This window comes from Typopeltis vanoorti, chromosome 3 (genome assembly GCF_054136105.1).
Source record: "Typopeltis vanoorti isolate ZY-2024b chromosome 3, IOZ_Tvanoo_1.0, whole genome shotgun sequence".
In the NCBI taxonomy this organism is placed as follows: Eukaryota; Metazoa; Arthropoda; class Arachnida; order Uropygi; family Thelyphonidae; genus Typopeltis; species Typopeltis vanoorti.
In genome coordinates, this window is record NC_143551.1 from 172,005,579 (window position 1) to 172,018,544 (window position 12,966).

Sequence of the window (12,966 nt, forward strand, 5' to 3'; positions counted from 1 at the left end):
GTAGAGAGCTACCAGTAAACTGTGGAGTGCCACAGGGAACTGTTCTCTCTTTCCCCAATTCTATTCATCATTTATATGCATGATATTAACCAGCTATCTCTCAAAGGCAAGATCTTCCAATACACAGACGGTGCAGCTATAATATCCATCCATTATAATGCAAGCATAGTCCAAACAAATATGCAGCATGACATAAATCTGCTCATTAACTGGCCAAAAACTCCATACACCTAAACTCTGACAAGACATATATATATATATTATATATATATATATGTTATATACATATAGTTATATATATATTATCAACCAGTTGATAATATATATATATAACCATCCAACATCCACTCTCCAACATAGAAAAGCACACAGAACAGTAAAATGACCACCATCACTCAGGTTGAAACAATACGATACTTTAGAATCTACTTCGATGCAGATATGAACTGGAAAATATACTAAAAATATACTAAGATATGCTATAAGTCTTGAAGTTTGAAAACCATCGATGGGAGGATGCATACTTGATTGGAGGAGCTGTACTGGAGGAGGTAGGGGAGAAAAGAGATCTGGGGGTGATGATTGATAGAAAACTGGAATTCAGGGAGCATATTGCAAAGGTGGTGAAGGTAACCCAGAGGATTGCTGCAATACTGAGAAGGATGCTGACCTGCAGAGATAAAAGAGTTATCATTCCGTTGTATAAGACTCTGATCAGACCACACTTAGACTATTGTTCTCAGATTTGGTCCTCAGGATTTGAAGGGGATAAATTGACTGTGGAAAGGGGTACAGAGGCAGATAACAAAGACAGCTTCAGGACTGTACAATATGAGTTATGAGGATCGACTGAGGGAATGTGGACTGCAGAGTTTGGTGGACAGAAGAAAGAGAGGTGATATGATTGAGACTTTTAAACTGTTGAGAGGCAGTTACAGGAAAGGAACGATGACAAGGGTCCATCCCTGGAAGTTGCGAAAGGAGGCTGTGCGCAAGAGGGTGAGGAGTGGTTTCTTTGCATGGAGGGTGGTTGAACCTTGGAATGCATTGCCTGAGACAGTGGTTGGAGTGGGAATGGTCAATGGATTCAAGGAGTGATATGATAAACTGTGTGTTTCCTAAAAACAATCTCATACGATCAGTCTTTTGACTCCATGGAGGCCTGGATAATAATAATAATATAACAACTTATGTGTTCTGTGCACACCACAAACTGAATAGATTAACATCATTACAATATAAAATGATAAAACATCATTTGAGAACAAAGAGACAATACTGGTTTTATATACACTGCAATGTCAGAACACAAAATACTAACAGAAAAATACTTATGTCACTATGCAGCTGTGCTAAAATACTATTTCAATGCCAACTACAGGACAGCCATAAATACATGCCATATAAAAAACTTCAGACAACTAATTATATCACATAGAAATATAATAATCACTACACCCTTTGGCAGAAGATCACCCAAAGCTTCTACATCCCAGATATGCTAATTAAACTACCTTTTGAACACAGGAACCTTACAAGCTACAATAGCTTGAAAAGAATCTTAAGGACATACTATGAACAAGACATATGCACCATACACACTTTACAAACTTAACAAAACAATATATAAGTTCAGGCTTTCCAGTTCAGTGATTGTCATGAAATTTCAAATTATCATGTGTGTGTGTGTGTGTGAGTGAGCATGTATACTTGCATGTGGGTGTGAAAGAATATGTCATCCTACAGCTGTAGTGAGTATCAGACCTATCAAATATCAACCTACTTCCAACACAGCAATCAAACCAATAAACAATAATTAACTAGTGTCATCCTCAGATAAGCTTCACAAAAAGCTTCGAGGATTCAAGCTGAGACTTTACATCTCAACCAAGATCAACACAAAGAAAAAAAAATCCATATATGACATTAAGTGCAGTAGTTACAGTGCTTAAATACATTAAAGCAAAAATTGTAAATATATATAATTTATTGTTATTGTATAAATACTCTAAAAATGTAATCTTATTCAACTGCAACTTTGCAAATAAAGAGACAATACTGGCTTTATATACACTGCAATGTCAGAACACAAAATACTAACAGCAAAACACCTATGTCACTATGCAGTTATGCTAAAATATTATTTTGATGCCAACTACAAGACAGCTGTAAATACATACTGTATGACAAGACTTCAGACAAGTACAGTAACTATTATTAATGCATTATGTGGTAAAAAAGGAAAATTTGTATGGATTTCATTGTTAAAAAACCCAGAATCAATATGTGTTGTAAATGCATAAATATAATCATAATTTTAATAATACAAATTGTTGATTTTTTTTTTTTTTTTGTATAAATATGATGTGGAAAATGAACCATAATCTGTCTGTAGCACTTAGTTGCTGTAATTTATAAAATAACATGTTGGAATGTCACTTAAGATGATGATTATTGTATATATGTTTTTTTTTTTTTTGAGATCAATAAAAATTATTATTATATTATTATTATTATTATTATTATTATTATTATGTGATACCTCCAAGGAGTCCAATTTCTCATCATGGGAGGACACACTATTCCATTACACCTCACCTTCTCCCTTACTTAATCCAACTATACGACACTGCTACTACTATTAACATACAGCACCATCTACCACTCACCACCACCAATAGTATATATATATATATTGATTGTAAACAGTGTGTGTTCTCATGGCTGATTTGCCTGTATGCGGAATACAAAACCCCCCAAGATTCCTAGAGGAAAAAACCTGTTACCTCCATATGAGATCAGCTAACTCACCTTCAATTGAAAATAATTCCCATATAAAGACTCTTCTTATCATGACGGGAATTGAACTCAGCTATTTTCCGTTTGATGGACACAATGTACCATTGTTCCTCCAATTGCACTACTTAGGCACTCCATATGAATACAACATGAGAATGGATTGGATATATCCAATGCACTGATATATAGCAGTGCATGTGTCATGAGAAAGTGTAAGAGAATTGGCAGTACTCCTGACAAACCTATTTATTGTAATTTTTTTAAAATAACGAAACCTGTGGTGCGTTCATAATTAGAAGAAACACAAACATGAGATTCCATGCTCATGCAAATTATCTTACTTTGGACAGACAGGTAGGTCTGTTCAGAAACACATCTCGGAACATCAAGACCACATTCGTCTTCTTATACCGCAAAAATCTGGCCTCTCTCAACACGGAATTGAAAATCCAAACCATAGGATCCATTGGGAAAAGGCTAAACTTTTACATAGATCTTTACTTAAACATGAACGTTTATACAAAGAAAGTTCTGAAGCCCTACTACACAGACCAAACCTAAACTGCAACGACGTTCTTACTATTCCTAAAGTATGTGAAATTATCATACAAAACTGTGTTAAATAATTAACGTTTTTTTTTTTTTTTTTTTTTTTTGTACTACTTTAGCACGTTATGCACGTTTTCATGAGATTCTATTGTAATCATGCGCCCTAACTGTATGTTATTCCTAATTTTTGTTTAAATACTGTACTGATGATGTCCTAAGATACTTAGGATGAAATATTTACAATTAAATAATTTTCACTTTGGTTTATACGTGTGTTTCTTCTAACTATTTATTGTAAGTCACGGCACTGTGAGGATTGTAAGGGAATGGAAAGAGGTTAAGATAGTCTATTACAGAATAGAAATGCCAAAAATAGAAGCAGCAAATTATAGACTGATCAGCATGTATACTGAGTGAATTATAGTTCACATATTAGAATAGTTACTTAAGGACAAAATTCAATTATTGGTAGCAGGAATGATACTCTATAGAAGTAGCATGCTTTGTAAAGGATAATATTTCCTTAGTAATTTCCTCACTTTTTTAGAATTAAGCGAAGTAAAAAAAGTAGAACTATTTAATTGTGGAATTATCGAAGTCGAATTATTGAAAGAATGGGATGGGTACAACACTGATGATATGTATAAAAGGATGTCTGATGGAAAGATATCAAAGTGCAGTATTTGGTAGAGCATCATAAAGTAGTGAGTCCATCAGTGGTGTGCAGTGGGGATAAATATGTGGATGCTGCTGTTTAATTTGTGCATTAATGACATTGGAGATAATTTGAGAATGGTGTCTCTTTGTATGCTGATGATACTAAATTCTGGAGAGGATAATAGTTAATTAAGTTAATTAAGATCCTGCATGATGATTTAAATACTGCTTCTCAGGTTATTGTGGCAAAGCATAAGTTTATTTCACTCTGGGATGAAACTATTGCATGCTGTGTATAACTTGATGGAGTTTAACTGCAGCATGTGATGAGATGATTTGAGAGTAATAGTGGATAGCAAGTTAAAGTACAGAGGATATATTGCAATAGATCCAAACAGTTTAAAACATGATGTGCATGCTGAACAATAAACTAATATGTGTAGATAAGAACCCTTTGTTTTGGTGATGACTGGATTTTTTGCTTGGAGAGTGGTGAATGAGGGAAATGAGTTGCTGGATGTGCTCATGAGTGCTATATTAATGAGTTAACTTAATTAGAAGTATTATTATTATAATATTTATATATACTATATTAAAATACGCTTATAATTAATATGCTAACCACTCGGCCAACTAGCCGGCCTTGTTGGCCGAGTGGTTATTGTATCCGTTCTCCAGCCAAAAGGCTGCTGGTTCAAATCAAACCATGGGCATGGATGTTTGTGATTGCCTGTTAAAATACTAGTGGTGGTGATGGGCAGTAGATGGCATTGGTGTAGATGTTTTGGTTTGCTGTAGTTGGTGGAGACGGAGAACTATGGAGCAGGCGCCCTCCCTCAATGAGTCTTTGCACTCCCTGGAGATGTCACATAATAATAATGATGATATCTCGATGGAGTCATAAATTGACATTATGGGTAAAGGAAAGTGGTTGTTCAATTTAATGTTAAAAACTATAAGGCTATGCACTTTGGAATGAAAATATTACATACTGTCTATCACATTCATAATACTGCATTTGCAGCAAATTGTGTGTGTGTGTGTGGGGGGGGGGTGGCTGACATTTCAGAGGATATATTGCAAAAATTGGCAAAATACCTGAACTGATCACTTGGATGTTGGAAAGCACATTAACTATAGATAGAGAGTATTATCTCTCTCTCTCTCTCTCTCTCTCTCTCTAAGGCAAATCTATAATTCGGCTGCATCTTGACTACTGTGCACAGATTTGGTTGGGTTTCTGGGTTTCTTGGGGATCAAAAGGTGGTGGAGAGATCTGGAGATGAGTGACTAAGCTGGTGACAGGTCTGTGGACTGCTTCCTGTGTGGATAGATTGAAGGTGTGTAGGTTGCAACATTCAATTAATTGGCAGAAAAGAGGGGACACGATAGAACCTTATAAGTTACTAAAGGGGTTCTATAAGATTGACACAAAAGAAAATGTTTGATACATGGCAAATACAGAGAGAACTAGGGAGTTCTCTTGGAAGTTGTATAAGTGTATGGTTAATAAGGGTGTGCAGACTAGATTTTTTGCTTGGAGAGCGGTGAATGAATGGAATGGATTGCCAGAAGTAGTTGTAAGTGCCCTGACAGTGAATGAGTTAAGGAGAGGTATTCTGTGTATAAAAGATAGTATGATCTTCCAATTATGAGTCTTTTGACTTCTTGGAGATACCCATATAATAATAATAATAATAATAATAATAATAATACTTTATTTGAAACACATGGCTTTACACTGTCATGGAATATGAGGATTCTTGCTGTGAATATGGCAAATTGACTCAAAGGTTTTGTTGATTTTGATGTCTTATTTCAGAGAACAAGAATGTCAGAAACTGTTAACTAGTGCACACATTTTAACTCAGAGTCTGGATTCCAACTGAAGCTTTAAATTATTGCATCATCTCATTGGTTATGCTTACATGATGTAAATAACTTTTTCACATGGCCCATTATTATTATTAGAACATATCTACATTGAGTGATAATAATAATAATTATTATTATTCGTGACACCTCCAAGGAGTCCAAAGACTCATCGCGGGAGGACACCTATTGTACAACTCTCCAGTCTCCACCACTACACTGATCCTCTACTACCAATCATCTACATCAGTCCCATCTACTGTCCACCACCACAGCTAGTATTTTTTGTCTGTAAATTGCGTGTGTTCTGAAGGGCTGATTTGTCTGTATGCTGGATGAAAAACCCGAGTTTCCGGGAGAAAAAACCCTGCTACCTCCGTATGAGATCGGCTAACTCACCTTCGATTGAAAAAAGTCCATATAAAGATCCCTCCTGTCATGACAAGAATCGAACTTAGGCCTTTTCTAATCTAAATTATAATTATCTATATTATGTGATAATTACCATCAGCTACTAAACTGCTGTTCTATATTTATTATTCTCCTCTGCTATAGGAAATAATACAAATGTTGTTCATAAATTTTTGGAATCAAACTAATCTAACTTCATAAATGAACATACTACTCATATGACAAACATGTGGTATACTTTACTGATCCCACACAAGAGGAGCAGAAGAACCCATAAGTGCATAAAGTGCTGTGAATGAGATGCAGTGAGGACTGAGAAAGAAGTTTATCAATATTTTTCTCGAAGAGTTGCAGATTGTAGTTATTTGGGGATATTTTATGAGGAAGCCTGTTCGAGAGGAAAAAATACTAGTAATATATGTAATACCTAAACTCAGTAAAGGTGTTTTTAGATAAACAGAACTTAATGCTATTGGTTACATTCATTGGAATAAATATCTCTCCTTAAATATCCTCCTTAGATGGATGGTATTTAAAGGAGCACACTCATTATTCTTAATAGGAAGTCTATTATTTGATAATATCTGTATACTAAAATGCACATTTGTTGACACAAATGTTGAATTTGTATTTTTGTATTTTAACAGTTTTTGTATAGTATGTTTACCTTGTAAAGCAGATTTTTTTTCTTTTTTTTTTTAAATAAAAAGCACAGCAATTAATGATGGATTTTGTTTTACAGCATTTAAAAAAAAAATACTGCCTTAGATATTAACAGTATCATGCATATGTTGTTGAAATTCATTAAGTGCTGATGAATACATGAATTTTTCACCATGAAAATTGTTTTTAATAATGTTATTAAATTTCATTTTAAACATGAATATATAATTAAGCTATAGTTAGCAAAATATTCATATAGGTAATTCATATAGTTATCTATATGAATATAAACGTATTGGTACCTGACAGCAAACATATGACACATTACGGTTCTTGAATAATTGTTTAGTTTTGCAAATGCTGTAATTGAAACTGTGTCAATCTTTGCAGCAGGTAATGTGTATGAACAAGAAAAAGAATAGCTTGTCATTGTGTTATTAATTAGATACACTATTATGAATTTGCATTTTGTTTCTGTGATGAGAGTTGACTATAGCAAAAAAAAGTTGAAGAATTTTATGTAGAAATATCCTAAATAAATAGTAATTATTTATTTAACTTTAATATATTGTAAAAATGTATCCCGTCTGTTTAGTCTGAGACAGTGAGTAACATGTTGTTGTTATTATTATTATTATTAGTTACTGGTACTAGAACATCAGAAGTAGTTTCTAAGCTTCTTCGTAATGGTCAGCCTATCTCTAAAAAGGAATGCGAATTGGTTGTTAAAAAAGACAAAGTTGTTATCACATTTAGGAAAGCACTACGAGCTACTTCAGGAACCTATGATTTTTCAATAGGCAACTCACAAGGAGAAGCTAAATGCAATCTAAATATCAATATTCTAGGTAAGTATTTATTTTTCTATATATGTAAAATGAATGAAATGTTTTAATTGTCAGCCATTCTTTCAGTCTCCACCCTAACTAGTTATTTTCATGTATATATCACTTTCAAGTTCAAAACTCTGGGAATTTTGTATAAAATTTCATTCATTAGCTCCATGGTATGAAGTGTATGCATGCAACATGTAACACCTGCCATGAAATATATATCTGATCTGTGTATTATTTTCCAATATGAGAAATGATCTGTAGATATGCTTATGTTTGCAATAACTAGAGATTTTAGATACTCATTAATAATAATAATAAAGTATTGTGGTCTCTTCAATGGCATAAGTATTTTATACCATTAAAGTATTTATTTATAAGTAATGCCTGCACCGTGATAGTTCCCTGCCCAAAAGAGATATGCCAGTGTAAAAAATAAATAAATGAAAATTGTTTGAATTCTCTATTTTTCATACATTATTTCTTAATCTAATCTCCCTTTCTTTCAATACATTTTCTACCCTTCATAACAAGTGTTTACAAGCTATTATTAGTAAAACTCTTCAGGTTGGTTTTAAACTATTTCTTTCCATCTCTGCTTTGATATGTTCATCATTTACAAAATGGAGGCCTTTGATAAAAAATAGGTCTTCAGTTTAAGAAATAAACTGGAATCTGATGGAATCAAAATTTGATGTAGGGAGGATGTTCCAAAACTTTGTTGATAGCTTTTGATGTGAATGTGCTCATGTGTAGCCTTGCATTGTCATATTGCAAAATCAGGCTCCTCTTTAACACAAATATGATTAATTCATAATTTCCTCTTTCCTGTTATTTACATAATTTTGTGAATTTATTGACATACCTTTCACTGCCATCTCACAGTCAACTGGCATTTTCTAGCTGAAGATTGAGTTTTGAATATCTTTTTATTGGTGAGGTCATGCAGTGAAATTTCATAGAATGAATTCTCATTTCAATATCAAAATAACGGATCCAACTTATATCTTTAATGAAGATTTTGCCAAGAAAATCATTGCCTTCCATTTTCTAACATTGAAGCAACTGATACCAAACTTCTACTCTTTTCTGTTTTAATTCACTACTCTATGACATGGCACAAAGTCCTATGCATACTTTATTCTAGACCAGTTCAGTAATGATATTTTGACTCATTCTAATCCATTGTTCAATTTTAGTCCTATATGTTTTGTCTCTGACTTATTTACTAATTTTCTCTGATTAACTGTTCAGTTTGTGTTGGGGTTTCTGGCTGTCCTCTTTGTAATTTGTCATCAATGATGTTAACTCTGCCATCTTCTTATTCTTCAAGTCCAGCAAAGTACAGTACTCCATTTTATACTTGTTTCACCATGAAAGTCTCATAAGCATTTTGTAATTAGCATTAAATTTCAACAGTACTCACTTTCAAATGGTACCACTTTCAAATGGTTAATGCATGAAATTTACTGAACTCCACAAACTTTTACAAGTTTGTTGAGTTGTGTAAATCAAAGTTGTGTACAACTTTGATCATACATCAATTGTTAATAACACATGACAGTAAATGATTACTAGAAACATGTAGACACAAAAAATTAATAAGAATATGTTAATGCAAAAAAATGAAAGGGGATAACATGTATTTGTGGATTTATATTTTAGTTTATTTTTATAAAATAAAATAAATATATAAATAAAATTAAATGAAATTAAAATAAAATATAAACAAATAAAACAATTTCTAATAAAAGTGGAGGTTATTGCTTCCTATTCATTAGAATAAGACTCTCCCAAATTCTTGCTATGGAAAAAAGACAGTCATTCCAATTTAAGTTTGGGAAGTGGAAAAGTGCTTTAGTACTCTCTTTCAGCAGTCACTAAAACTTAAAACAACAGTCATATAAAATGTGTGTCTTGGACCACAGGATATTGTGATCAGTGTCCAACTCCATACTGTGCCAAAGAATATTTTTCAAGGTTTTTATGGATGATGTAAAAATGATGTTATTATAATTATTATTTTTACCCTAAGACCTTTTGGAGTCAACGACTCATCTAGGAAGTCCTTTTGTCACACACACACAGCTCATCACATCACATCTTAAACACTCAAATTTTCTGCAGACATTACCTTCTCAGGCAAGGCATTCCAATCATTCACAAATCTGCATTCAAAAAACCTGCTTCTCACTCTCCTACTCACACCTTCCTTATAATGCTTCCAGGGATGACCTCTGGTTTTCCCCTAATCACCGACCTTTTTCTATAAAACCTCTTCAACATTGATCATATAATCCCTTACTAACTTAGGGTTAGTAAGTGGTTATATTATTATTGTTATTCAGGCTTCCATGGAGTCATCGCAGGAGGTCCTTCCTAGGAAACACAAAGTCTATCATACCGCTTCTTGAACTCATTGACAGTTCTTGCTCTCACCACTCTATCAGGCAATGCATTCCATAGATCCACCACCCTCCACGAAAGACACCACTCCTTATCCTCTTGCTCACAGTTTCCTTTCATACTTTCCATGGATGGCCCCTTGTCATCACTCCTTCCCGCTGCTCCACCAAGTGAAAAAACTCTCCAGTGTCCACCCTCTAACTGCTTCTCAAAAGTTTAAAAGTCTCAATCATATCATCTCTCCTTCTTCTATCCACCAAACTTTTCAGTCCACATTCCCTCAGCTGATCCTCATAACTAACATTGTACAGTGCTGAAACCATCTTTGTTATCTTCCTCTGCACCCTCTCCATAGTTAATTTATCCCCTTCAAATCCTGGGGACCAAATTTGAGAACAATAGTCAAAGCGTGATCCGATCAGGGTCTTATACAATGGAATGATAACTCTTTTATCATCTCTTCAGGTCAGCATCCTTCTCAGTATTGCAGCAATCCTCTGGGTTACCTTCACCACCTTACCAATGCACCCTGAATTTCAGTTTTCTATCGATCATCATCCCCAGATCTCTTCTTTCCCCTACTTCCTCCAGTACAGCTCCTCCAACCGAGTATGCAGCCTTCCATCAATGTATCCAAACTTCAAGGCTTTACATTTTGCTGCATTAAATTGAAACCTTCATTCATTCATTTGCCCATCTGCCTAGTTTATTCAAATCCTCTTGCAGGGCTGCTACGTCTGTACTATTACTAATCACCCTTCACAACTTCACATCATCTACAAACAACTGAATATTGCCTTGCAATCCATTGACACTGTCATTGATATAAAGGTTGAACAATCCAGCTCCCAGTACTGAGATCTGTGAAACCCCCACTTGTAACTTTCTGCTTCCTTGATATTGCCCTACCATACACAACTCTCTGATACCTATCAGACAGCCAATCTTGAATCCAGTTGACTAACTTGACATCTAAACCCATGTGCTGCAACTTAAATATCAGCTTATCATGTGGCACCCTGTCAAATGCTTTTGCAAAATCCAAAAAAATGGCAGTCTATATCTTTCCTTCATCAACTGGATTTATCACTTTATTATAAAAGGCAATCATTCTACTTAAGCAAGTGTGCCCCTTAACAAATCCATGTTGATTCTCACAGATAACATTACCCTCATCTGCCCAAAGCTGTATATAGTCCTTCACTAATTTCTCCAAGACCTTAACAACTACTGATGACACACAAACTAACCTATAATTAGGCACTTCCAGTCTGCTACCACCCTTATGCAATGGGACTATCTTACCTTCCTTCCATTCCTTCGGTGGGTACCTTTCCCATAGCCTGACTTTCATTGAAAAGCCAGGTCAAAGGAGCTGTCAGTTCTTTAGCACATTCTCTCAAAACTCATGGTGAAATACCATCAAGTACCACTTCTTTACTGAAATCTAGAGTACTCGGTATTTGAAACAAACTCTCCTCTTGCACTTCTAAACCTCAAACCTGCCCTATCCCTCTAGTATTAAAACCTTCTTCTCCAGGATGAAATACCCCAATAAAGTGCTCATTGAACAATTCCGCTATGTCCTCTACATCAGTCAAGCTGTTCTCATTTTTATCCTGCAATATCATTCTTCCACAATCATTTCTCCTGCTAAAAAATTCCCTAGGATTTTCTTTGGATCTTATTGCCAATCTCTTCTCATAATTCAGTTTTGCTTTCCTCACCATACTAGTCACTCTCCTGGCCTGAATCTTATATTGTTCATGCATCTGCTGTTCACCTGTCTCCTTATATTTCTTTCATAATCTCTTTTTCACTTTGATATTGTTTGTCATCCACTTTACACCAAATTGTGTCCACTTCTTCACTCGTGGAATACTCACTATTGCTGCCTAACAAATATTCCTTAACCATTTCCCAGGCACTAATGATATCCTGGCCTTCTAATTCCACCCTCTGTGGAATTGCTCCAAGTTGATATCTAAGACTATTATAATCACCTGCCTTAAAATTCCATGTGCATTCCCTTTTCTTTGATATTCTTGTATGTCTATTCATCTTCCATTCATATGAATGCAAACAACGTCAAGTTTCTTCCTAATGTCATCATTTTTAATATCATTTTGTCATTGATACCATCTGTTCAGATGCCTAATTTTCTAATAACTCTCATATCTGTGGTCCCTATTCTTTGATCAAGTGCTTTATTTCTAACGAAACTCTCTGATCCATAACATAAAACGGCTGTTTAAAAACTGTTTTGTATACTGCTAGTTTAGTGTTTTGGCTAATATCTTTCTTATTTCAGTTGGTATTTCTTATACCAGCTTTGTTATTATTTTGCATATTTCCAGATTTAACTTGACATCTTTACTAAAAACTGTGCACATGTAGCTGAAATATTTTATTATTATTACCCTAAGACCCTTTCCACCCCATGGAGTCAAAGATTAATCTAGGAGGTCCCTTTGTCATACACACAGCTCATCATACTGTTCCTCAAACACATTAAAATTCTCTGCAGACACAACACTCTCAGGCAAGGCATTTCAATCATTCACAACTCTGCATGCAAAAACCTGCTTCTCACTCCCTTGTTTGCACCCTCCTTATACAGCTTCCACAGATTGTCTCTTGTTCTACCCTGATCTCCCACCCTTTTATGAAAACCCCTTCAACATTGATCCTATAACAAACCCTTACCAACTTGTACATCTCCATCATATCATTCCCTCTTACTCCTATCCACTAGACTGTAAATTGCATCTTGTCA

The 12,966-nt window shown here is 34.6% G+C and overlaps 1 protein-coding gene across 5 annotated transcripts in view; it reads left to right on the plus strand.

Annotated features, from left to right (window-relative positions):
• Positions 1-12,966, plus strand: part of LOC150108743 (twitchin-like) — a 2,666,638-nt gene that overhangs the window by 847,971 nt on the left and 1,805,701 nt on the right. For all 5 annotated transcript variants that reach the window (XM_090390962.1, XM_090390961.1, XM_090390964.1 and 2 more), the window contains one exon: positions 7,593-7,799. In XM_090390962.1, the coding sequence (XP_090247088.1) occupies positions 7,593-7,799 (207 nt within the window). The remainder of the gene's footprint in view (positions 1-7,592; positions 7,800-12,966) is intronic.